Here is a 27,549-nt window from a genome sequence, read left to right as displayed (position 1 = left end):
CTGCCAAAAAGACCTGCAAACACCAATAACAGACAAATCCTAACACCACAATTCAAAAACAACAACAAAAAATCTGTCTGTACGTGGTTCGCTGCAACTGAGAAGAGAAAAGGAGCTGGAAATAGCCATGCTGGGGGCTGTAAGTGGTTGCCATTCTCGTTCACATGTTGTTGAGACAGTATTTAGCTAGCAGTTAAAAGGAAACCTGCTTCCAAAGGGGGAAAAAGTTGCTGTGTTAGTTGGATGTCTTTGCATAGCATCGGTGGTGCTTGAGGCTGAGCAGCATCTCGCCTTCCTTATATTGTGGATGTTCTGCTCCATTTGAATTTATCTCCTTACATTCTAACCCAGTTATTAGAGCTGCCTCACCCCCTGATTGGGATGCCCTGCAGTTCATTTGTCAGTGAAAAGTCCTGTCACATTTTATTGCTTTTGAATCGTCGAGCTTGAATATCTGGGAACTGAGGGCCGTGCACTTTGACCAATTCCTACATGGCAAAAGCTTAAATGTGAATTTAGGGCCTGGGGCTGATAGCAGTGAAGCGGAGCACCTGCAATCCTGGGAAAAAAGGAACATCCTGGCAGGCCTTTTTTTTTTTTTTTTTTTTCCTAAACTAGTGGCATCCGTAAAGTGCATTTGTGCACAGTAGTTTATACTTCTAAATCATAAGCATTGCTGTGGTGAGGGCGAGCTGAACAGTCTCCTCAGTAGAAAAGCACATTTCTGTGGCATCTGTAACATTCCTGTTCCGTTTGTTACTCTTCTGTTATTCCTAATGTCACCTTTAATTCATCTTCACACCGGACATTGTTGTAGAAAAACAATGCAAGTTAGAGCAATTAATTCTAGCAATAGGAAAGCTGCATCTTGCTAGTGGGAAAGTCTGAGCATGAAAATGATTTAACCTGAGCGCGGTTCTTCCGCGGTAAAATAAAGCAGGTACAAGAACAGCATACTGAATAAAAGGGAAATCTTTTCCCCTTTGAGCTTATAGCCTAAAAAGATAAATTGGATACACCACAATTAAAAGACAGTAAGTGGAGAATCAATGTTTTAGCCTTAGGACAAATGTCTTCACTAAATTGGGAGTGTTCACTAGCGGTGTATTAGATGCAAATCACCACGGTTGATCGAACCTCTGGAGCTTTCGTGCCACAGTTTCTGTCTTGTGGATCACAATGGCACTTGTCAAATATACTTAGCGTCCTGGGGAAAGCTTTGTAAATTGGGGCTAATTATTGGAAGAGACCTTCTCTGGGCTGTGTTTGTGTGGAAATGCTACCTCAGCTGGGCTTCCCACAGCAGGAATTACCGCTTGATAAGCTGCTGCCATTTGATGGTGACTGATCATTCCTGAGGACTTCCTGCTGTAAATATTTGCATTATGTGCTGTCACGTCAGAGCGTGGGCTGCTGAGGAGTGTTTGATAATGAAGCGTTCTGCCTCATTTCCATGTATGTGCTGCAAGCCAGGATTTTGAAAGAGCTTGCACGTATGAGCAGCCATCTCTCTCGTTCTTTCCAGAGACGGGATTTAAAATCTCAGCTGTGTGTTCTTTTTTACTTCTGTCTTTTTCTGTGATAGGTGAGTTTTAAAACTGTCTGTGTTTCTGGGGCATTACTATGTTTAATAAATCTAACAGATTATTTAAAAAAATTAAGAATAATTATAATTTAAGAAACAGAAGATAAAGAGGTAGCGGCTTACAGGAAACTTGTGGCTATTGTCGTGATCAGCAGTTAAGGTTTAAAAAAATAATCTTATGGGAAACACAAAATCAGGCTGCTGCAATTAATCACAGCAAAGAATGCAAGCCAGGTACATGTTTAACAAGTGTGAGTGGTGTACTTTGGAAGGCTCAGCATTTCTAGGAAGGGAAGCATCATTTCTCTGGCAGCTATGGTTCTGCTTAGGTGACTAAGTATTTGTCAGGACTGAGCAAGAGCATCCCCTTTCCTTATCGTGAAATGTGAAGAAGCCAGAGCTCCCCCAGCTTGCAGCTGCCTTTGAATGCAAGGTAAGGAGCAGCATCGTAGTGCCACCTATATTCAACCTGTCCCTGCATACACCTCCTCCTATTCTGATTTCCTGCAAAGGAGAAGGAGTCAGTCAGGGATGAAAAAGTCAACAGGGAAAATGACTGGAACTGGAAATACTTGCTCGGACGGAAGGAAGCATAGATTACAGAAGTGAAGAACAAAGTGCTCTCTGCCAAGGCAGTCCCTTTCCAACATAAAAGAGGATCTAACAGAATATATTTGCTAAGAAACAGTTGTAAGAGATTGTATTCTACTGGTTAGCCATTTGACGTGAATGATTCTGAGACAAGCAGCTGCTCCATAAACTGTGGGAGGAAGGTGGTCTGCGTAGGCTTCTGATCTGTTGGAAATATCTGCACATTTTTTGTTTTCTTCTGATACGGCATTTTTTTCGCAGTACTTGCAATGTTGTCTGCGTCCCACCTACCTTATGTGCTCATACTCTGCCACTGGTGTAGACTAACATGGAGTAATATAACACGAGGGAGGACAAAAGTCTTTAGATTTAAAGAAACTATTAAATGTGACTGTGAAATTACTTCAGCATTTTAATGCAAAGCTCTGTATGTCATTGCTTTTCTGCAAGTATGCAAGAAGCAGTTTGGTCACTTCTATACAAAGGAATTTTATTGTGTCTGGAGCTAAGTAGCTCTAATGGCTCACCGTAAGCTCGATGGAGGTAAAAGAAGTGTAGTAGTACTTCTTAGAGGGGAATTGGCAAGGATTTTACTATGTGCATAAGAAATATTAGCATTTTCATGTTAGGCAACCCTAAGTGTGTGCATTTTCTGCTTGTCTTGAAGTGTTCTAGAGAGCTGGAGTTAAAAAAGAGGGCAAAGAAAGGATTAGGAGCAATACAGAAAGGTTTTCATTAGTAGTCTATTGTTTTTAACACTTCATATTGTAGTATCACCTAAGCCCCAAACTATGATTGGGCTCGAGGGCACTGTGCACTGAATAGATATGCTCGCCATTACACAAGCATTTGGAGAGCAGATTTTCCAGGCAGAATTTGCCCCCACTAGCTACAAGATACAAGGGAATTATTTTTAGTGTGAAAACGACCCTCAGCACATTTGTTACAGCTTTAAAATGTCATGAATTCATTTCTTCACTTCCATTTTCCTTCATTATAAAACCATGGCAGTGTTTTACAGCCTGATTTGGCAATATGCAGTAATGTTCAAACGTACTCACTCACACGAGCAGCCTTCTAATAGTCGCACGGCTGAGCCCTTAGTTCAGTGTAATTACATTTTTGGTTATGCTTTTCTATATCCTAATTAGCACTCATTCAAAGAATTTGAAGCTTAATGACATATCCAAATTATTTCTTATTGCCACCTCAGTAACACAGGCACTTTTTTTCAGAATCCAGAGACATAAAGACCATTGTATTTACACCGCAATTACCCTGACACGGAGCGAGTGGTCCATTTATATGAATTAGTGGAGTCAGAAAGCGTAACCCAGGTTTAATTGGGCTCTAACTGCAGCGTAACTATAGTCACTGTGTTATAAATAATAACCTTTTCCTTCCTTTTATTTCCTCTCCTCACAGTTTAAATTGGGATGGTTGGCAAGAGATTTTCTTTAGATATTAAGAAAAACTCATTTGCACGAAGGCCTCTTCTGAGTACTGTTCAATAACACTGGCTTTTATGGTCCTGATGCAGTAAAGGTGTGGAGCATGTGCAGAAACCCCATTGCTTTTACTAGAAAAGTTTAGGGATTTTCTTCCAAATTGGCAGAATCTTTCAAAACAGAGCAGAATTAGCAAGTAGAATCACTTAAAACTGTGTTTTCATTATGACATATTTCAGATATGTCAATAAGCCGAAGTGACAAGTGATAAGTGATGCAGTTCTGCCTGCCTTGTGCCTTTTTTCCCCACTCTCTTGATACTGACTTTTTCAGCTCAGTGTGCTTCGAACCACTATCACTACCAGTTTATGTCATCAAAAAGGACACCGCTTACAAGTTGTATGTGCTCAGATTTTATTACCTAACAAGCACAAAGTGAGCGGGGGAAATACAAACAATGATATTATTTGTGAACATCAGCACTGATTTCCTGAGCAGCAACCTGTAACTCACAACGTACAAGTATGTTCTTTTCTATTGCTCCATCTCTGCTTTTCAGCATAAAGCTTTCTGCATATTTAGAAGTCCATTCATTTTGTGTTCTTCATAAATTCCTGATCCCTCTGTACGAAAGATGAGGTAGAATGTATTGAAGGGATGATGTTTCAAATATAAGCACCAAATACAAGTTTAGTTTTGGTGCCAAAATTCACAACTGATTTGAAAGACACGTGAAATGGCCCCAAAACCCCATTCAGTGCTTTTTCTGCACTAAATCACCTGCATATTGTGGATGCATCTCTAAGGACTGTGTATCTAGGAGTGAAGAGGGGAAAAAGTCACGTGTGTGGGGTGAGTATGATGCAGGGCAGTAGATCCACGTCTCCACACAGCACTTCTCTTGAATGCCCTGCTCCTCAACGAGGGCTCTCAGCACGCTGGCCCTGCAGCTCTGAAACAGGGGACTCAGAGCACTGGGACAAGCAGCGACTTTGCACGTATCATTGGTGTGTTGAAAGCCAGTGCCCTTCTGCAACCTGTGGTGAAGCCAGGTGATGTTCTAAAGAATGAAATAACTAGTCGTATGTATCAAATAGTTCCTGGGCAGGGTATCAGACTATACAGAAAGGATGGTTAGGGTACCTGCACTATACAGCGCACTGATGTGTAACACAAGTTATAGAGGTACTGACATTGTCCTCATCCTTTAGTCCTCTTTTACCAGTGCAAGCATGTTTGAGCACCTGGTAACTTCAAAATCTATTTTATTTTGTACATCATGCACTGCCACAGGCTTAGCTATGATGGATTTAAACAGGGAAGGAATCACATAAGAGAGCTGGTATCTGTTATGTTGTTAAACAAAATAATTCTTTCAGTGTTCGTTTATTGAACTTTTTCCTATTGTGCTGCCATGAATGTGCAGTTGTGCAGTCAGAAAAACAGAGTAGGTGCAGAACAAAAGGCAGGGCTAAGGCCACCGTATCTCCTGTTAAAGTATTGTCACCTTTTTGCCCTTTCATGGACTCTAATTAAGCAGCAGGTGCTGAGCCACCCCTAGGTATCACTGGCCAAAGCATACTCTTCATTTGCAGCTGATCAGCTGCACTGATTTTGGGCTTCTCCCTGTTGCCCTTGCTTTCTTGCACAGGTTTCAAAGAAAACACTTGGGTCAACTTAACCTTACCAGGCATCTGATCCTGTATGAACTTCTTAATGTAGATTTAGAGTGGTTTAATTAGCAGACTTGCAGTGCAGCGCAGAGTTGAAGTGAAGAAATTAAAAGCATGACAGATGGGGAACTGGAGTGATTTTATTTCAGCAGCACCAAGAAGATCATTACACAAGCCATTTATTTGTTAATGGGTTCAATACATGTCTGGTGTTTCCCAGCCACTTGCTTCCCGAATGTCTCTTGTTATGGTCACATAATAGCCGTACTAATCGCCTGCACATCATATTACTCCCTTCTGTAGTTTAGTAAATTATGGAAAGATCAGTGACTATTCAGCACACTGCACTGGTGTAATCATCTCTGTGCTGGTATGTAGCGCTAGTGAGATCTCGTTCCACGACATCCGTGCTGTGCAAAGACAGTGTAAAACTGTTGACTTCGGTACAGTTGCTTCTATCTTACACCAGCGTAACGGGTTCTGCTTTGGCCATTTAAATAGAGATTAAAAAAGGAAAAAAAAAAAAAAAAGTAACAGGAATGCTGCACGGCTGAAACTTCTCCAACATCCAGCTAGTCCAACACCTGGGACCACAGAAGTTACAAGGATCCTGCAGTGCATGGGCATGAAATCCTCTATTTTAAATTATTGTTAAATTGTGTATGTCTGCAATAGGATGAAGCACAAAGCAGAAAGGACCAGGGTTTGGTTTGCTGTGCTCCATTATGTCTCCAGGACCACTTGTCTACATCGTGACTTCACTGGCCATGATGTTTTCACCAATTGTCCATTCTAGGTGTAGATAGGCATAGAGGGGTAGCTCTAGGGGTGCAAAAATGTGTGTCCAAACTATTGCAAATGGGGTGCTTGGTGACTAGAAGTCATAGGAGCAGGGAAATAATTTGGGGCTCATAAGTTTGCACTCTGGTATGTATCACAAGACACCACGTAACGATGCAAGTCAAATCTTCACCAAAAATGTCCTGTGCAATAAATCAGACATGTAGACAGACCTAGTGAGCAGCTGCTTAGGTCATGGTTTAGCGTCCTGTTTGACTTTCTGTTACCATATGTTATATAGCCATCCATCACTTTTTTTTTTTTTTTTTTTTTGGTCTTGTTAAATTCTTGGTTTTCTGTGTCCATGCAGTAATAAATTTTGCTCTCTACTTAGGCCATGCAAGAAAAAAAAAGATGCTTTCCTCAATTTTTAAGTTGCTATTGTTCAATTTCTTTGCCTTTTGTGTTCCAGGATCAGTGGATGTGAAGATTAGGCTTCCCTTCTCTGTATCAGTTAGCATGGCATATAGTTTTACCATTTCTACTTTTTCTCATGATTTTCTAAGGTGCTTTAGAAGTGTGTAAACACATCAGGGGATGCATGATATGGATCAGAGTCTCATTACACAGTTTTCAATACAAAATGAAATTCTTCTTGAATGCGTAAGCAAGTATTTCAGGAACTCTGATATCCTCTGGTACTCAAGAGTTGAGGAAGTTCTTTGCATGTTTATTTAACAATATAAGAGAGGAAATTTTGCATGTGGATAGCAACTGTGTGGTTTTGTGTAGAACTGCAACTGAGGCAGAAGACTTTTGATGTAGGAAGGGTGTTAATAATCAGCTAAGAAATCTGAAACAGTAGGGTTGAAATGTACCAGTTGCTGTATGTGTTGGACTCCATGACCCAGAAAGTAATTTCTAGCCTAGTGTTTCTGCATTGCATTTTCATCAAGATAAGGAGTCTGTGTTCTGGTGGTCATTAAAATCATACTGATACTTTTTCAAGAATAATTGAGTTAATGCATAAACTCTAATTGTTCAAATTCTAATTTGGGTAATTATGTTCCATCTTTAGTACACGCCATTTCAAATTAGTTTAGTTTGTGTTTTTTTCATGTCTTGCTGTGCTTTGTTCCTTTGTACTGCTGTTGGTCATCATTATGTTTTATCACAGATGGGGCTGTCAGTATCTTCTCTCTCAGGTATGTGTTAAGAATTAAAGGTTTTTTTGAAGGGGTTAGAAATTCTAAATTAAAAGTTGTTGTCATAGCCCTTAATCTGATGCTAATTCCTATTAGCTGATGAGACAAAGCAGACTACTGAAGTTCAAGTATTAGCCATGCTGAAGAACACAGGTTCCTGACTGATGTGTCCATCCAGAAAAATAAGTATACTGAGCCATAGTCATTAGGTTCAAATAAAGAAGAAATGACTCATGTTGAGGAAGAAATGCAAATATTAGCTGAGAGACAACTGTTTGTGTGGATAAGCCTTCCAAAGAAGTTGAATAAATTTTAAAGGGTGTACAGGGAAAAACATGAACTCAGTGCTTATTCAAAGCAATGAGTAAAATCCCAGATGACTCTCTAGAGCTTACAAAGAACAAGACAAAGAAGGCAGATGGAGCTGGGGCAGTGAAGGAACTTGTTCTGTAAAACTCTTGTGATACCTCTGTGATGATATGAAAATAGGACATCAGGGAAACTTGGGAAATTAAGCAGAATTAGCAGCTGATGGGTTTCTTTTAAAGTATCTGTGATGTTTGTAGGAGATTAATGATTTTATGAACAATGTTAAGATGTCAGAGGTTCACCTCATCTCTTGAAGATGGTGATTAGTGTACTTGTATCTGCTGCTGGGTCTGACACGCTGCCAAGTGAAAAGGGAAGAGATGCTTAAAAAGATGTTGCTACAATTTTTAAGTCCATCGGTATAGATCATGGCAGTCTGAAAGCCAGATCCACTGAAGCCATTAGAGATCATCCTGCTGATTCAGCGGGTCTTTATCTCAAAGCCTAGAAGAACTATTGCACAAGTATGTGCTAGATATGATTTGCTTGTCATTTACATTGTGTTTCTTTGTGTGGCTATTTTAAATTACTTATTTTGCTGTAAGGCGTGATACTTCGGGCAGTTGCTTTGGAGTATAATTCAAACCATCTATAAGAGTTAAGTAAAATTAGATGATGATTATGATGATGATGATGATGATTATTATTATTATTATTATTATTATTATTATTATTATTATTTTCAGAAAAGAACAAGGAGACTCTCTCTGTCTAGGAAGTATTAATACACTGACCAACCTGCCCTCCGCTCTGTGTTGCAATTGTAGGTGTAGCCTGTAGGTTTACAGATGTGAGAGAAATATTTAGGACACACAAATGATAAATAAACTGGATATATCAATGTTGAAATTGCCATGCAAAAGCAAAATATAATTTTACAAGGTGTCAATGTGCAGTTGAGAAGACTGAGAAATTCTCGGGTAGGTGGTACAGATTATAAGGTCTCCGAACACTAACAAATGAAACAGAAGTTTTAGTGGAATCACATCTAACTAGGGTAAATGGTGCTTCATTCCCTGTGACCAGCTGGAAAAGTGACGCAGGGAAAAGAAAACAGGCAAGTTCTGTTCTCATGTACACATATCCGCATCATTCATATCCACATACAAGCCAAGGTATGAACGTAGGTGTGTAACTGCTTGCCCAGCCTCTCTCTCAACAGCTTTCAGCAACTGGCACCCTCCTAATGTGGCTCTTTTCAAGCACTGGGAAGATTTCTTTACCTCCAAGCTGCAGGCAGCCAAACAGCTAGACATGCAGGGGGAAAGAGGCCATTAAGCTTGCCAAAGCCAGATCTGAGGCCTATGCTGACCCTCACTGAGTGCAACCTTACAATGATGTTTCATCTCTGCTGGAGATGGCATTGTCTTTAGTCCTGACTGGATTTTCAATAACCAAGTATTTCCCAGCAGCCAGTGTGAAGGAGAAGAATAGCTTATTTTTCTTGAAATCTCTTTCTTTTGTTTCCTCATCTACTTTCCTAAGTCATGGGAAAAAGGGGGATGGGAGGCAGATTTGAGGAGAGAAGAATATTATTGAAATTTCAAACAGTATAACCCTTTATAAAAGTAACCGATACTATGTCCTGAAATAACCCATACCCTCAAATAACCTGTATAAAATCAGCAGGCCTGACTGCAGAGATGAATGTGAGGTGAACTTGCATGTGTCTATAACTTGTGGATTTGTAGGTCGTTTTGAATGTTTGGCATAATTTGCAGGCTAGGCTGACAGAAAGCTAGAAAGTTTTTCAGCAATTGCAGCATACATCATTGCCAGCAGATATCTGCCCTTCAAATGTAGTGCGTATGTAGGTGCTTCTGTGCGTATGTTCATTTGTATATGGTGGAAGCCCAGTGGTGATCGTCATTCTCTCTATCTAGCTGCTTTTTTGTCCTCTCTTATATTTTTTATTCTTGCTGTTCAGATCTGTATTTCCTACTTCTTCTGCTTATGGCTCAACTTTTAGTTTCATGTTCTGTCTGAATATTGAGTATATCTTGTGTGTCCTGCACTTAGCTTCTCACAAACCTCAGGTGATACAAAAAACAGATCTGTGATATTATATTAACTGAGGAAAGTTTGTGATCAGCCAGCTAAAAAAAATGAAGAAGCATTACCATTTTTATTCATCAAAAGGCAGACTTAAACTTTCCTGGTTATCTTTTAGGTTTATATTTCCTGGTTTCCAAGACCTCCCTCAGCAGGTTAATCAGGTCCCCTTCACACAGTTGTGATGGTGGATTGCAGTTATATAATATTGTGTACTTTGCTAAATAATTTTTGCTGTAACTGTTGCTCGTTTGAAAGATTAAGAACAAAAGTAGCTCAAATGGGGAAATCAGTGTAGGTCAGTGTGTTAGATACCAGTATGTATGAGGGCTGTCATTTTTTAAATAGAATTTTGAATCCATTGTTCATTTTTAATCCTTGTATCTCTTGAGAAACATCTTCCACTGATATTAAATATCAGTCTGGGTTTCCTGGCTAGCTGAGTTCTCAGACAAGAGTATTTCCATATATATTGAAAGCATGCAGTCTCTCCCTTTTCAAAATCTCCAGTCAAAAAGCAGGGTTAAACTCTTAGTGAAGTCTGATGGAAAACACTGAAGTTGTTTCTACACAGCTCCCTTTCTGGCTGCAGGGATCTGTTTTTTATTTACGCTGAGGCCCTTCATACCCTTATGGCAATGCAACAGGGCTTTATGGTGAGCGTAAGCCTAAACCACATTATTAGACTGTATGTTGATGTTCTTAGCAAAGGACCACCGGCGTTGCTCATACTACCTAGCTGACCCCGGGAAATTGTTAAAATTGACTTCAAAAATATATAACAGGCTGTATTATTTCAGGTACCAACACATTAATGACATTTCGTCTAGCCAGCTGGGACTGTTTGGTGCCTGTGACTGCAGGGGTGAAGTACTTGAGGGTTTCTAATACCCGTTACCACAGAGATGATTCAGCTATGCAGGAATACTCAAGGCTAATACCGGAAAAGCCTGGAGGTGCCACAAGCCATCAGGAAACCCTGGTTTTATTAGCAGCCTATTTATTTCTCTCATTGTTCCCCAAGGGGTATAACCTATCCTAGCCAGTAAGCAAGTTTGAAAGATGCTGCTCTCAGGTTTGAGTTCTGGCAGTGCTGTGATGGTCGCTGTTGGCCTTTTTTGTTTGTTTTGGTTGGCGTGTTTTGAAATTTATCTGAAAGAGGGGGAGGACATTTTTAATATATGTGGAAGATCTGAAATTTTAGAAGTGCTTTCTTTCTTCATAGCCTCTTCCACTATTCTTTCTTTTCCACTCTTCTTCTAGAGAGCCTTGCCTTTTCTCTCTTCCCCTTTCGTCACTTTGTCTTTCCTTTTCTCTTTCACTCCTTTCACATTTTTTGCTGGCTGCTTCTGCTGTGAAGATCACCTTGATTAGGAGATCCAGGCTGCCAGAGAAGCCTGCTGTGCTCTGGCCCGGAGCAGCCTTTAGGACCACTTGGCTGCCTCTCAGACAGCTGGCTGATGGCAGCCACTGTGTGACCCTCAAGGAGGGGTGGGCTAAGCTACCAGGCACAGCCAGGGATGTGAGATCAACTTTGCTGTGAGGGTGAGCCAGGGCTCTGCCCGAGGCTCAGCTTGCAAGTCCACTGGTTTTGCAGCTGCCTCCCCACATGATGCAGCAGTGGCCTGGGAGTCTTCATGCTTTTTGGAGCAGCTACTGCTGAGAGGATGCTCAGGTTGTACAAGTTTATTATTCAGTTGTGCTTTTGAGAGGGAGGAGTGGAGTGGAGGAGCTGCCAAGTGTTTGTCTCGTGATGTCCTCACTTTCTCCTGTGAGTGATGCATCATTGACAGGGTGGGCAGCACAGGCTGCTTCAGCGCCATGCAGCTCGGGGATCTGTAATGCTGCTGCAGCAGGAGGACATGAAATATGAATGCGGCAAAGCCAGCGGCTCTCACCACTTGCAGAAGGGGCAGCTCCGGCTTCCAGATTCAGCAGTCATCCCTTGTGCTTCACTCTAGACTGTAGCACAGACTGCCCCAAGATGGGAGGCAAAGAGCCAAGTCTCTTGTTTACCTCCTTTCAACTGGTTTGGGGGGCACGGCCCAAGGAGGTGACCTGGATCAAACCTACTTCCACGTAGCCCAAAGATTTGGACACTGGCGACATGGAGTTTGTGTGGAGATGGGAGCCACACCTCGTGCATTATGAGCCCCATTCCTCCCCGCTAGATGATGACCGTGTGGGCGGTGTGTGTAGTGTGAGGTACTGCGGTTTAACCCAGCAGGCAGCGCAGCACCACGCAGCCATTTGCTCACTCCCCTCCGCCCCCAGTGGAACTGGGGAGAGAATTGAAAAGAAACATGCAAGAATTTGTGGGTTGAGATAAGGACAGTTTAGTAAGAAAGGAGAGGAGAGGAAAAAGGGAAGAATAACCAAAGCAAGCAATGCACAATGCAATTGCTCACCACCCGCTGACTGATGCCCAGCCATGTCCATCCTGAATCCAAAACCATACCATACCACAGCACCATACCTCCTCCTAGGAAGAAAATTAACTCTATCCCAGGCAAAACCAGGACAGGTATGAACCTCTGCATTGCCTTGATCTGTGCCACAAGAGCAATTTCCCAGGACTGATGGAAGTGTTTGAGACAGATTCTGCGCTGATCTCCATTAAAACTGACACACGCACCAAAACTCACCTCTCTTGCTGTTAAGATGTGATTTATTTATTAACATCTACAAGAATTATATCATTAGACAGACTAATTATAATATTATACACGCTAATGATATGCACGCTAATGACTTCTCTGCAGTGACAGCACTCCTGCATTTAGCTGACATCCTTTCCCCCCTCCTGTCATATTTAATGACTTCACATTCAGAAGTCTTTCGCATCCAGCATGCAGCAGGCCAAGTCCTTTGTGAAGCCATGATACCCAAATTGCTGTAGTGACCTCAGCTGTTATCAGAGACTGGATTTTGTAAACGTTGCTTCCCCTAAAAAATTTGTGGCATACCTTAAGTTTGCCATAAAACCCTACCACAGTCATGTTCAGAATGAGCTTGGCCCCTAATTTCTTTATCTTTCAGATTAGTCATTGACATTATGTATGAGGAGTGGCAGAGACAGAGGCGGATTTGTGCAGTCTTAAGAGGAGAAGTCTTAAGCAGAATATTAGCGATGCCCTTAACTACACAGTGGGAGGGTGTAGGGCAGAAGGAGGCTCGCTCTTCTCACAGAGCACGGTGAAATCACAGCAGGCAGCAGGCACAAGTTGCAGCAAGGGAAGTTTGGATTAGACCTCAGGAACTTTTGGGGTCTTTCCCAGGGATCTTGTCCTTTCTCCTTCCTTGGAGATACTCAGAACTCAGTGGGACAGTGCCCCAAGTATCCTACTCCAAATTGGTCCTGCTTTCACTGAAGGGTTGGACCAGGTGACTTCAGGAGATCCCTTCCAACACCATTATTCTGTGACAGTTTGATTACAATCAGTATTTCCACAAGCGCTCTTCACTGGATAAAACTGTTGGCTTTTTAAAACCCGCTGCTGGAGATAGCCACAAACTAAGGCAAACAAGGCAGTGGGTGCTCAGCTGCAGCAAGCAGCCAAATAGTAGAACAAAGGCAATTAGAATAAAAAATAAAAAATAAAAAATAAAAAATAAAAAATAAAAAATAAAAAATAAAATAAAAAATAGACCATGGATTTACTGAGATAGGATAAGTAGTTTCTGCTGGCTCTGATGTATCTCCCAAAAGATGCACAGAAGAAACTGAGCATGAATGTGGCTGCATTAACTAACAGACTGTAGATACTGTCACTTAGAACTTTTTATTTTTTCTTCTCAGCTTTACCCTTTGTGTGCTAGCATGACTAGAAAAATGCCCTATGGAGTGCAAATGTTTTATTAGTAATTCAGCAAGATTAAGGGGCATTTGAAGGAGCAGAGATATTTCCCTATTTATTAAAGCAGACTATAAATTTCTGCAGTCACTTCAGTTCTGCCAAAAGTAGGATCCAAGGTTGAACGCAAAGGGTTTGTAACTCACTTTTCAAAATAATGCTATTTGTAGGGAATTGATATTCGGGGCATTCATTTAGAAGAATGGGCATTGTTCACTGCCTTGCTGCTTCTTTTATGGCGGGAAGGGTCATTGGCCAGATTCCTTCATCCAGACTCTCTGACAGCAAGATGAATGCTTGGAGCCCTTCCTCAAACACAGCTGAGCTGAGTGAGCCGGGCGTCCCACGCGTGTCAGCATTATTCATCTATGTACTTGTCCCAGCTTAGCTGCATGAGAAGAGCGAGGAGTTTCTAAAGCCTCCAATAACTGCTGCCTAGCACAGTTTACTGCCTTCTGAAGACATTATCCATGTGTTGCGTTTTAGGGTATTTCTACCATATTCGCCCTGCATTTTGATCCCCCTCCTTGTTCTGTAGTTCAAAGAGAAAAGGCATTAGTGGTGATTTTTTAGTTCTCCGTGCAAACAGGACATGTTCTTGAGAAGACTGAATTTAGAGTCTACATGGGCAAATTTTGTGCCTAATTGCAGGACCCGAACAGTGCCCACTGGGCCTGTCTTACCCATCAATGGTGCTGCTGCCAATTATTTCCGTGGTGTAGGGATTTGCGTAGCTGCTCCCAAGAGGCTGTTATTTACACACAGTTCTTTGCTGTGAGAGTGCTTAAGCACATTAATACTCTGTGTACAGACCTGTCAGGTTTACAGGCGTGATCCTGTCCTGCATTAGGCAGCTGCTTGATGTTAATCTGATCTTAAACCTAGATTTCCTTAGTGTTTTTTTTTGTTTGTTTGTTTGTTTTCTGGATAATGCTAGCTCTTGGGAGCACGGAATTGGTTAGCAACTGCAGAGAGCCTTCTTCTCAGTTAACTGCACCAGAGGCAAGGGCAGTGGGAAGGAAGAGCCTTTTGTGTCTGTAAAAGTTTGTTTTGCACATTGGGGTGTAAACTACTGCCATCCTTTGGACTGCTTTAAACTTGCTGAGGGACATATTAGTGCTTAAAGGCCCACTGATGTCAAATTGCATGCAGCCTCAGAGCTGCAATGAGTCCTTGGTGAGGTATCCTGCGGAAAGCAGTCCTCCTAAGAAGTTTGCTACATGTCAAGAAAAATGACCGTCTCTTAGCTGTAACCCAGCATTCAACCCATAAAGCACAAATTAAACACTATCACAAATGCGGGCACAACTGTTTAAGCATCTGAAAATCTAAGAATTTATTTAAATGAAATTTCCAAAGAGCATAGGAAGATCAAAATCTCTAATCAAAGCTTCTCCTCTGCTGCCAAAGGATAGCTGAAGTTTATTAGCCAGAACTGTTGAAACAATGAAAAAGCTGAATCTAATAACATTTTGGAAGAAAAAGATGTTGGACTCTGGGGGAGATGCTGATTTGTTGCTTCAGTCCTTGCTTTTGTTTTAATTGAAAGTGGTTGCTCATAACATCCCTCTTCTGTCTTGTCATTACTCTAAACCAGTGTTCTGCCCACATAGGGTAGGTTGGGAAACAGCAAATATCTTCGTGCCAACATGGAGACCTGGTGTACTTAGTGCATGCTGTCACTGAATGTACGCTTGTCACAAACCTATTAGTAGTTGCCTTCTAGAGGACCATACTGATAGTACTAAGCAGCAATTTTGTTCTATAATACTAGTTGGGCGTCATGATCTAGAATCTGCTGAAAGAGTTCATTACACTTTGAGTGGAAAAAAAATGTTTATTTGCTTGCTAATTTCTGCAAGGGTTTCTAGGAGGGAAGCTTTTGGGAGTGAAAAACTTCTGTTTCCTGGAGAAAAAATAATGATAGAAGCACTGCTGCAAGAGGAGGCAACAGAAGCCTTCTGCATTCAGAGGGCAATTGTGACATGGCCGTAAAGGCAAATTCTCCCCTTAATCAGGGAACAGCAGTGAGAAAGGGCTGCATTACAGGGCTAGAACAGCACTGACCACAACAGAGGGGGAAGACTGTGGCACGTGTGTGGTCACAGTCCTTCAGGGACGCAAGTCAGCTGCAGAGAATCCAGCAGGGCGTTAGGCTCTGCTAACGGAGAAACTGGCTGCATGCGATTTGCAATCACCTGATAGGAAAATACTGCAGTGCCAGCACAGTGGCTTAACGAGCTAACAGGATAAGTGGAATATATTGCATTCAAGAGCTGGATAATTCTGTTAACAGAGTGAGGGTTGTAGCTGAAGTACTGCCACTAATTAGGGCTGGATTTTCAAAGTGTAGCCTGGGATTAGAGCCATAATTCTGTCAGAGACAGTCATGGAGCTTGGATCTCCATTTGCTCCTTTCACAGCCCACCCCATGCATCCCAGCCTACCCTGTGTTCCCAAGAGGTGGTAGAAGTCAGGTCATGGAGGGAAAAGAAGCACTTCTGCAGCCTGTGGATATTTAGTCAAGTTTTCTTCCCCAGCTATGCCTTTTTACAGTCAAGACTGGGAGGAAATGGGAGTATTCACCCAGATCAACTGAGAGCCATTCCCTCTCTGAAGTGGATGGCACAATGTGAAGCGTGAACTTGGCACAATGCCTTATATTCTTGTACTGTGGAAAGACACTTCACACTTAAGAAGTTGTCCTAGTATTAAGAGTTCAGTGAAATCAAGGGGGAAACAATAACAGCAAACAGAGCTTGTTTAGGGCATAATAATTTTTTGAGAAACTCTTCTTGACACCTGTGCCATGTACATGCTGGTTTGTTAAAACAGTAGCTCAAAGCTGATTTAAACTGACACCAGCAAAGCAGAGCAGAGTGAAGGCTGGTACTCTGCTCCTGCCTCAGTCTGGGGAATTTTGGACCCATCTTATGTCTCAGATGAACTGAAAAATGCAAACAGATGGAAGGAGGCAGAGCGAAGCATCACCTTCTTCTTTTCCTTCTGACCATTGAATTCAGGCCAATAACTTTGTTTATTTTATTTTAAATCTGCAGGCAAATTTGGTGTTCCTGAGACTCAGAGAACACAGAACTGGAGCTTGAAGCAAGCGTAGGGCAGGCAGTTACTGACCAGTCTCATCTTTCCCCCTGCTCTGCAACACCATGTCTTTAGCTCTGACACATCTAGCACTATTTATTTTTTTTCCTTTTGCTGATACACAGTTTGGGACTGAGTTTAGGCTATTTTTCACTTGTTATTTGAATCAAGCACAGGTCACCAGCTTCTCTTTTATTTGCAAGGCACTCATCTGCTTCTTTTCATCCTCAGGACTGGTGTATACAAACAGAATATACTTTGCTGATTTGCTTTTGTAGTTTCTAGGTTTCTTTCATTGTACTCTTCTGTCTTCCATGCAGGTTGAGTAATGCTGCTGGGAAGTGTGAGAGCCCCTCTGAATACTTTGATGTGTTCTTAGAAGTGTTTATTTTTATTTTATATATGTATATATTTATTATTATTATTTTTTTTTTTTTTTAATAAAAGAAGCTCTTGCTAATAGGTATTATGGTCCAGGTTGAGCTATGAAAACTTTCAGTACCCAAGCATTTAGTCTACATTAGTGTCACTGCAGTTTTCTCTGTTTTAAATGTAAGAAATACTGGTCTATGTGAGATAATATCAGTTTTGACCATTAAATGTTACCATTGTTTTGCAGTTGAAGCTGCTGCTACCCAAGTGCCTTGGATCTTAGTGAAGAGTACGATTTCTTAAATCAGACGTTTCTTCTGTTTATGGGAAAAGAAAATTTGCTTGGCTTTGTTGAATTCCCTTGTCTGTGTCACAGACAAGGGGCCACAGGGGTCAAAAATGCCCTTCTAGAGAGTAAAGTGTGTTACTAAATGATAAGACACGGCTGTTTTTTCTGTGCTGTGTGTTGGAAAAGGAATTTGTGCTTGTACTTGCTACCTGTGTACGTCTAGATGTGGTAAAATCAGGTAATAAAATCATATTCTGTTCCATATCAGCACGACCTTTAACATAATTAAGTTGGGCTGTGCAACATACAAACATGCTAGAAGTAGCTTAGAAAGTGGTGCAGAGCACACTTTACCAGCATGTTGCATTATTACAGGTCAATCCGCTGCTGGAAAGCATATTTTCTACTGCAGCAGCAGGCAAGCTTGTTTACAGCTTCTTCCAGACCTCTATTCACATTGCATACTTTCTAAAAGTATTTGCCTAGGTATAACAGGAAGGCTGAACAGATGCACCTGAGGTGTACCCTGGAGCCACTTTATTTTTAGGAGCAAGACTGTTGTCCTTGGTACTCCTCCATATATCCAGATAGACCAGTGAAGAGCAAAGTATTTTAGGATATATTTTTAATTAGCTGTCAGAGTCCTTGTTCTGAGCTTCTGGCTTGACAAAGTTCTAGTGATGCACTTGGAATCTTGCCTCAGTAAGAGCTGATGGACTGTCATACTGTGGGATTTCTCAAATTTGGTATTTTTTGTTGTTGTTGTGTTGTGTTTTTTTTTTTCATAACACATACGAAGAAAGGGAGTCTCAAGGGCTCCATTTGCCAGTGTGAAGCCTGCTTCCTTTCTCATTCAGGGTCACATGAATTCCCTCCAGCATTTGCAGGAACTACTCACAAGGAAAAGCGATGCCAGGAAAACACTGTATTATTTTTAGTTTTCAGTCATCTCCTTCTGTCTTTTCTCTCTCTACCAAGAAAATGAAAAACATTTCCAAATGTGGACCTTTCCTTGGTTCAGCATGTCCTGAGAGGCTTTGATCTGGCCTCAAATACCTCCCCACACTTTGCAGAGAGCTGTGACTGCCCTGGTGGTTGCCTTTTGCCTGTGCTTCAGTGGTTGGGAAACCGTGCTGGACCAGAAGTTTTTTTCAGGGTGTGTTTACTGGAGAATATTGTGAAAGAAGTACTGGTGCTTCAAGTGCTTGAGTGTACACACTCCTGCCCATGGAAATGACAACGCTCTGCTGAGAGCTACAGCTAGGCTTCAAGCTGCAGCTCAGGTCCCATCTTTTCATGACTACATATGGTAGAAGCATGTAATAAAAGCATATTAATCCTGTTTCGCATCAGGACTTTAAAAATAATTAGGTTTTGCTGCACAATGTGCAAACGTTACATTATAAACAAACAAACAAAAATATTAAAGTAATTCAGACTGAGCTCTTCAAGGGCATAAAAGAGCACCACAGTTATAAAAGGAAAATTACATTTGTTCCTTTCATGCCAAGGTCTTAAGTCTGTAAGATGTCAAGTGATAAGATGAATGTTGTTCTGTCAGCTAACTGTGTTTTCAGTGGCAGTTGAGCAGAGTTTATTTTTTACTTCCTGATGACTAAATTCAAAGTTTACTTACAGTGACAACACTCCTAGTGTAATTATATTGGAGCTACTAAAATTAGTCTGGGTTTCTTTCATGATAAATGGCAAGAAGGAGGAATATGACCCATGCACTTTTTCATCCCAGGCATCAACGCTTTATAAATCCCACTCTGTGCAGTTGCCAGTGATCGTTAGTGAGCACACACCCAGCTTTACCCTATCCTGTGCAGAGCACTCTTAGCCTTTTCTCACTACTGAGGAGAATCTGATACTACGTCAGAAAATAGCGAGTCCAAACAGAAGCCAATAGCTTTTTTTTTTTCTCAAAATATTGGACTTAAATTGGAAGACTTTTCGCATTGTTTCCACTTTGCTGAGATTTTGGCTTGGTCCTGGAAACTTACCTTCAGTTAGACAGTGAGACAAACATAATGACCTTGTCTGGTCAAAAAGCTGAGGGAGAACTCCTTCATGCTCACCTTTCCTTACACAGCAAGCTAAATCATGCCGTGCTGTTGACATAACTTTTCTTCTGCCCCCACTGGTTGTCGCAACTCCCTACATCAATATTCAAGTAAAACCACTTTCCAAAGTGTTGTAATATCCTTCCTTGGGTATGTCCTTGCATAATTATTTATTTTTGAGAAAGGATTTGCATCTGCTCTTGAGCCTGCTTGGGCATGTGCCCAGCTGCTGGGACCAGCCTCTCAGGTGGGAAGGTGCAGCATACCTGTTGGCCGAGTGGAGGCCTCGGAGCCAAGCCATTTCACTGGGCCACTGGAGAAAAGAGACACCAGTTTGGGATAGTGGAGCTGTACAGAACAGGGGTTGAGAGGATTTAGGAAGTGCTACAGCTAGGATCTTGGTTTGAAGCTTTGTACACTGAAGTCTTTAATTTGCATTGCACCTCCATCCCATGCAGCCTTAGTGCTGTGCATTCCCTTTGTTGGCTAAGCTTCAAAGAAATGTTGTAACATCTTTTAAAATCACTAAGGTTAAGTGCTAGGCATTATCAAAATGACCATAGCAGTGCATCTCAGAGCTACGCTGGGATAATCTACATAGTTCATAATTCACTTATAGGCAGCAGCGCTGGTATTTCGCCGTACTTTCGTATTGCCGCTTCAGGATGCGGGATTTGGCCAGAAGGAAACGACCATTTTTAGGGACTGAGTTTAGGCTATTTTTCACTTGTTATTTGAATCAAGCACAGGAGCTGCACAATGTTTTCTGCAACTTAAAAAGTTACTGAGCTGGCTAAAATGAAGCCTAGAGGCACAATATAGTAGGGTGTACGGGATGTGTGTGGCCAGGTTTTGGTAGTAGGGCCTTCCAGGCTGCTGTGTGAGGCAAGGCTGGGGCTGCCCCATGCTGGTCCCCCTTGGCCCCACCACAGGGCCTGGCTGAGCCCCTCACCTATGGGTGGGCTCCTCAGGGAGAGAGGAGCTCAGCAAGGGCCAAACGCTGCCCGGCAGTGAGGAAAGGAGTGCGAGAAGCAGCCCTGTGAGCAGCCAGGGCAGGAGGTGCTCCAGGCACCCAGCGGAGCTTGCCCTGCAGCCCCTGGAGAGCCCAGGGTGTGAGGAGGAAGGGGCAGCACAGAGGAGCTGCTGGGGGTGACCGCAGCCCCACTCCCCAGACCCCTGCACTGCTTGGGGAACAGGGGGGAGGTAGGAGTCCAGTGGGGTGAGCCTGGGAAGCAGGTGGGGTGGGGCAAAGGTGTTCTGTTTTTTGTGTTTTTTTCTCTCCATCAAGCTCTATTCATTTGGGAATAAAATAAATTAATTTTCCCCAAGGTGAGTCTTTCTTGCGTAGAATGGTAATCAGTAAGTGATCTGTCTGTCTTGAGCTTGCTTTATGGGGTTTTCTGTCTTATCATCTCCCCCTGCCCTGCTCAGGAGGGGGAGCAAGAGAATGGGCATCTGGCAGGTGGCCCAGGTCAACCCACCACATATGGGAAGAGTTGTTTACAGTGGTGAGTTTTTAAAATGTTTGTGCTGTCTGACTTGGTTCTTTTTCTTCATAATTAAAAGCTTAAGCTTTTCTTTGTCACTACTGTAGCAAAACTTGACTATTTTTTTGATTTTTTTGAGACCTTTTAGTCAAACCTCTGACTGAATTGGGATCAGGAAAACCAGGATTAGGAGAATTATGTCAACATTTCAAATCAAATCATGAGAACTGTTTTCCATGGAAAGCCAAGGGGAATGTTTATTGTCAGACAGGTAATTTTAAAACATTACATTACTCTCATACACAGAAATGACGTGTCTGTAGAGTAAAAAAGCAGGAGCACTTCCAGGTCCCAGGTACAGATGTGTGCCCCAACCTGATGCCAGCACATTATTGGGCCCCAGAGCACACACTGGATATGCCCCATTCTTTAATCCTATTCCAACCTCCTTGTGCCTTGATTTCCATGAGAAAACATGACACAAGGGGAAATTGAGGGAGCACTACTGAAGGCCCCGTGATTGCCTGAGGGGTGAGCACTTAGATGTGCAGTGTGAGGAGCACCTGATCCACAAAATAGATGGATCCTGTAGAAGCAAATCTAATTTATTCTTTTCCCTCACTACAGCTTGTTTCACTTATAGGGCTGGTTGCATTACTGTCCTCCTTATGTAATGCCATGCTTTGGCACTGCAGCTTTGGCCATGCTGGGCATGCTTTTGCCTATGCATTACGTTTGCCCATGCATTACTCAAGCATTACTGTCCTGATTCAGTTTCCATAATGTAGTTATGGACCCTTAATAGCAACATATTTTAAGTTTTGAACACACTGGTATTTGCAGGACACCATCAGTTCCATCCCTAACTGTTCAAAACATAGATCATTAAACTGTCCATGCTGATTTGTGGCAGATTTAAGAATCCTGGGGAAATGTTTAAGGGCTGGAAAAAAGTGCACATTTTGCAAATATGCAAGTATCTAGGGCAGTTGGCCCAGGCACTGTCCCAGACAAAATCATGAGAAGACCATAAGTAGTAAGCCTGAAAGGAAAATGTATAATAAATGCCAGTCAACGAGGTCGTATGAAAAATACATCTTGACAAAGAAATGTCATTGTTTCTGCCATTGTTTCACAACTTCAGCTGATAAAGGTTACTGAGTTCTTGTCACAAAATTCTCAGTGTCATGTATAATAATGATATAAATGTGTACCTTTCCTATCAGCGGCGGCTTTAATAAATAGATTGAAACCTGCATACCTGAGAAGTCCAAAGCTGTAATTACAACTAGTTAGCTGTGATCCAGCTGGGGTGTTTCTACTTAAATTCACTTGTATTGTCACTCTATTCAGTACTCCTTATCCCATTTAAATAGTCTACGAGAAACAAACTGATTATGGCAAAAGGTCAAGTACACCAGAGCCCATTTTTCAATGGTGTCTAAATTCACCCCTTGTATTTACAATCTATGTGTCACTTGTGTGTTGACCTGCCAGCTGTGCCTGTTGCTTAATCCCTGCTAGGGGGCTGCAATGCTCCCTTGCTCTGGTTTGAACTCTGTGGGGACAAAGAAGAGCTTGTTTTCTAAGTTAAGCTTGAATACACAATATTTAATATACTGAGCAATGAGTCACAGTTGAGTGGGACTTCAGTTACTGTCTCATGGCAGAAACTGGAACTTAACTGCATAAATGCTCTTTTTCTTTTTTTGCCTGAAAGCCAAACAACAAGACTGGTGAGGAGCTGTGACTTCCTAGGAGCAGAGCAGCACTTGGTTTGGCTCCAGAGTCAGTGGGAGGTAGTCATAGTAGCACCATCGCCCTGCTGAACTTGGAGCCTGTCTCATGGTAGCATCTCTTCTGCTCTGTTCAGGGAAACAGCAGTGGAAACTGCTGTCCCCCAGCTGATGCAGGTTCTTATTTATGCCCCAGACACTGTCATGAGGGGTTTTTGCTTCCCAGTTCTGATCACAACCAGGAGGCAACCTGGGTCCTAACTTGCCCAACGTCAGCCCACCAATGAACTTGCTGAGCTAAAGCTTGACATTAAAACTCAAGCTGTGGACATGATCCTTGTCAAAAAACAAGGTACAGACAAGTGAGTACAAAAGGCCACCTGTTGATGTACTTTTTTTTTTTTTCAGATTCACCCTCAATACTTACCGGTATCATAATTCACAGTTATTTGCACAGGATAGCAGTAAGCTCAGAGAAATGTGCAATAAACTTCCTGGAAAAAGATTTTCTACTCTTTTAATATGTTATAAAGACAGACATTAGTAGAGGTGAGAGCCATATCCCCATCCTTATGCATTACTTTTATCTCATTTAATAAATAGTCCCTTTCTGTGTGAGGAACCGCTATATTAAAATTACAGTAATATTGCTGTATCATTCTGTTTTAATCAAATGCATCCAGGAAGGTCTGAGTTAGCCGACTAGTGGGTAAATCATTACCTGAATGAAAACATTGTTTTGATTAATGGTTGTCTATTTGACTCTTAGTTGGTTATGTTGTAAAAAGGACAGTTACTCAGCAGTTTGTCTGTTCAAGAGATACAGGAGACTCCTCCTTCTCACCTTTATTCTTCTTCCAGCAGATTTTTAAAAGCATCACCAATGAAGATTCAATCCAGGGACAGGGAAGTCGGAGACTGATAAGTTTTTCATTGTCAGGTAAGTTACCATTTGTGTGAAAGTTTTAAGCCCAGAGAGCAGGAGACTGAAATTATTAAAACCCTTCACATACATGTCTATGTATGTATATCTATGTGTATGTATTTATGCATATATGGTGAGGCACTGGCACAGGTTGCCAAGAGAAGCTGTGGATGCCCCATTCCTGGAGATGTTCAAGGCCAGGCTGGATGGGGCTTTGGGCAACCCAATCTAATGGGTGGCATCCCTGCACATGGCAGGAGTGGTGGAACTGGATGATCTTTAAGGTCCTTTCCAACCCAAACCATTCAACAATTCTACAACTCCATGCATTTTTACAGGTTACTCTAGAAATGACAGTAATATAGAGAACTAATATCTGTCCTACGATTATTGCCGCACCCTCTTCCTTCAAGGAGAGTTAAGTGCTAAAGAGTCTTGTTCAGGTAGAGGGGTTTTTTGGGTGTTTGTGTTTGTTTTTTTTTTTTTTTGTTTTGTTGTTTTTTTTTTTTTTTCTGATTAAATGTGGTGCTATATATGTATGCCAAGGAAAGCAAGTTCAGTGGCACGTGCTTTACTTATGGAGCTCAATGTGTGGCAGCCCTTTGTTTCTTAGAGGGCATCTTCCACAGTCTTGGTCTGGACCTGAGGCAGATCCACATGCCACACTCACAAGCTTATCTGTATTGCTCAGCAGTAACACTGAGACTTCTTAAGCCAGGACATTGCTCTCACTCCTGAATTTTATGGAGGATGATCAGCCTCATGATTTCACATGTCATTGCAGATTTTAAATGCTATGGATCATTTCATCTGGCTTTAATAACAACAATCTGCAAATTGCCTCTGTAGAAAAGTTTGATTTGTCAAAAGAGAGTAGTTGTGAGCAAGGTTCTCATTTGGGGGGCTTTAAGCTTGTTAGTTCGTTTCTGTATTTTTAGTTCCTCCTCAGTACAAAGAGGAAGATGCTGGACTTGACTCAGAAATTCCATGAGAAAATAGCACAGAAAAAAAAAAAAAAAGAAAAAAAAAAAAGAGTGGTTTTATTATACTCCATTTACCCTAGTTAAGAATTTTTACAAGTGCAGGCCTTTCCACCTAAAGTCCTACATTCAGGCAAGCAGCATGTTACATGATTGTTTTGGCCATATGATTTATTTCAAGCCTTGTTCTAAGTTGTGCTGAAGCCAACTAGGACTTCTGATTCTCCTTAATGTTAGGCATGTATGTCAGTGCTTTTCCGTATTAGGTGCCCAGTGTGGTTCTTAAGGGGTTGTATATGCTATATGGCAGGTTAGACTGACATTAATTAGGACCCATTTAACACATCATTTACGTTTTATTAGGTTGAACAATAGGCACCCATGCAGTGACATTCATTTGTTAAAGAAAACTACAGGTTCAGCTGGAAAGAAATAAAGTAGACTTAGTATGTTCTTAAGTATAGTCTTGCCCAGAATTAAATACACTTTTCCATTCTCAGAGATTCTTTGGCCTAGTAGACCAAGAGATATCAAGAGTGATAATTTGTGAGACAGCTAAATGATGTTGTCTCAGTGGGCCCTAGATCATCCAATGTATAGATTGATTCAAAGTTTACAAAGACCATACCATGTGATACTTTAGGCATTTCTTATCCTAGTGGTTAACATCCATTTACGTATGTATCACATCCATATTAGGCCTTTCTGACAGATAGGAAGGAATTGGGATCCTTCTCTGTTTGCACCACTATTGCAGCAATAACCTGTCTATTGTCAGGAGTCCTCTCGGCTCATGCAGACTTCTTAGAGACTGGTCCTTAGGTGTTTCAGTGTCATTATATAACATTTAGGTTTCAAATTCTATTTATTTTATTATTTTTTTTACATTGCAACAGAATGAAAGGCCATTAGTCTTTGGCTGGGGACCATTGTGTTAGTTATTGCACCAACAGAGCCAGCCTACCCTGAACAGGTTATCATCTAAAGAATGCAAGGAGAGCTATACAATCTGTAATACTATTTTTTTTAAAGAAAAATATTAATGGAATGGGAGAGAAAAATCTCAAAGTAGGCAAAATCCCAAGAAATGCTGAACAAGATCATTCCATTTCAGCTGATTTATCTTGTTTGCTCTACTGCCTAGACACTCCAGTGAGACACTACTTTAAAATGAACTGTGCAGAAACAATTTATTTCTAAAAGTTGGTGGCAAAGTATTTTATTCCTTCTGTAGTTTTATTGAATATTTTCTTGGGCAAAATCCAACTAGTTTCACTGGAAATGCTGCCTATGGAAAGGTATCTGGATTGGATAAAAATGTCAAACAAAAATGTATAAACTGATGCTTTAGAGCAAAATGAGATCACTATCTTCTCCAGAACAGAAAGAGCAGTAGGTAGTTTGTTTTCCAAGTATTTCCTTCTTTAGAGACTGGAAGTTGTTCCTGTGAAAGGTTAGTTCAGCTTAATAGGTTCATTAGCAATACTGATCTCAAAGAAGATAATTTCCCATGATTATGCTTCTTAATCTTTTATATGATGACTGTATTATCATAGCTTTAATTATTAAAACACGAAGAGAAATATCATAAGCCTAATTTAGTTAGATACAATCTTCAAGGAAAACTATTCAGCTACTTTGCATTTAGTTTCCAGTATGAATTTGCTGCTGTTACCAGAGAGCATCACACTTCTGATAAGGCAGCTGAAAGTGTCAAAGCCACCTCACATGAACTACAGAAAGAAGAAACGTGCTAAGCTTCCCAAGATGTTCCAGCCACTTCACTGGAAGTTCATGGTTTAGCAGCAACATAACACATTTGCCAAAAGCCCTGGAAACCATTCTTTTGGCTGGCATATTTAGAAAGTGTTATCACAAGGTTTGCATGACATCCCTCCTAGCTATATATTGAATTAAAAATCTTTTTTCAAACTTTAATATTTCACATCTCTCACGTGTTTACACACTTCTTATTTACCAAGCACTCTCATGGAACAAATGACCAGAAGGTCTAAATATTTCACAGACATTCAGGAATTAATGTTTCATGAATGTTTGTGAGACATTCAGGATCTTTATTATTATTATTCCTTGTGTAGCTTTCAGATCAGGCATTCAGGTAAGATCAATTTTCAGTTTATGGAGTCAAAATCATGACCAAAAATATTATGTCCACTAAAGGTCATTTTGAAAATTGTAGTCACCATGAAATCCTTGGTCAAAATGCAGATATAGAACATTCTTTATCTTCTAACCATTTCTGGAAGTCCTAGAGACTGATTTTATAACAAAAAATCTAGCCACCAAATTTAGTTTATTAAATATTGCTATAAACCTACCTCATCTTCTGCCCTTACCAACTCAAGATATTTTGTCCTGATGCATTGTTTATAAACCCAAGTTTCTAACCACTCACCTTTTTGTTGTTGTTGCTATTTGTTTTTTACCTTTCAGAGCTTGTGTTAAGGTGAGGTGACTTTTCTACTTCCTCCAAAGCACCAGTGCCTACAAAGTACTGCAGTGCTCTAGACTAACAGATTTAAAGTCTTTGAAATTAATTACTCCATTATCCTATGTTACACAAGTCATCGTACTCCATGGTATGGAGTTTTGTGTCAAATTGGTTCAGTTCTGTCCTAGACTGGCGCATACTCTGGTTCTGAGCAAAATAGCTGGTATTTTGCTCCAGTCGTTAACAGCTTACAGTGATGAAACTCTCACCGTTACGCTGTTCACAAGAGTTCTTCAAACTTTTTCTGTTTTTTTTCTTTTTTTTTTTCTTGATGAAGGCAATTTAAAAAGCAGCCTGTCTTTCAGCCATTTTTGAATATTTAAATTCTTCACACCTTTTCATTTATTAATAGACATATTTTCTTCTTTACGCCTCTGCTGCCTCTTCCTTATAGAAATGAGAATTCCTTTCAGCATTCCCTTGTGGCACATCCAGCTAGAAAAATTATTTTCTCCTCTTCACTTTACTTTACTCCTCTTTACTTTAGATTCAAGTATCATGTACTGTTGCATGAATCAAATTG

General features: G+C 41.1%; 1 protein-coding gene across 16 annotated transcripts in view; it reads left to right on the top strand.

The window, feature by feature from the left end:
• Window positions 1–27,549, top strand: part of HECW1 (HECT, C2 and WW domain containing E3 ubiquitin protein ligase 1) — a 255,444-nt gene that overhangs the window by 129,690 nt on the left and 98,205 nt on the right. For 15 of the 16 annotated variants that reach the window (XR_011094036.1, XR_011094037.1, XR_011094038.1 and 12 more), the window contains one exon: window positions 23,471–23,549. Coding sequence is in view for 13 of the 16 variants with exons in the window: in XM_068674879.1 (XP_068530980.1) it covers window positions 23,471–23,549 (79 nt within the window). In the remaining 3 variants the exon portion in view is untranslated. The remainder of the gene's footprint in view (window positions 1–23,470; window positions 23,550–27,549) is intronic. The other variant, XM_068674874.1, reaches the window with a different exon arrangement.

Source organism: Anas acuta, chromosome 2 (assembly GCF_963932015.1).
Source record: "Anas acuta chromosome 2, bAnaAcu1.1, whole genome shotgun sequence".
Taxonomy (NCBI): Eukaryota; Metazoa; Chordata; class Aves; order Anseriformes; family Anatidae; genus Anas; species Anas acuta.
Note: the sequence above shows the minus strand (reverse complement) of the source record. Positions and strands in the feature narration are given on the sequence as shown.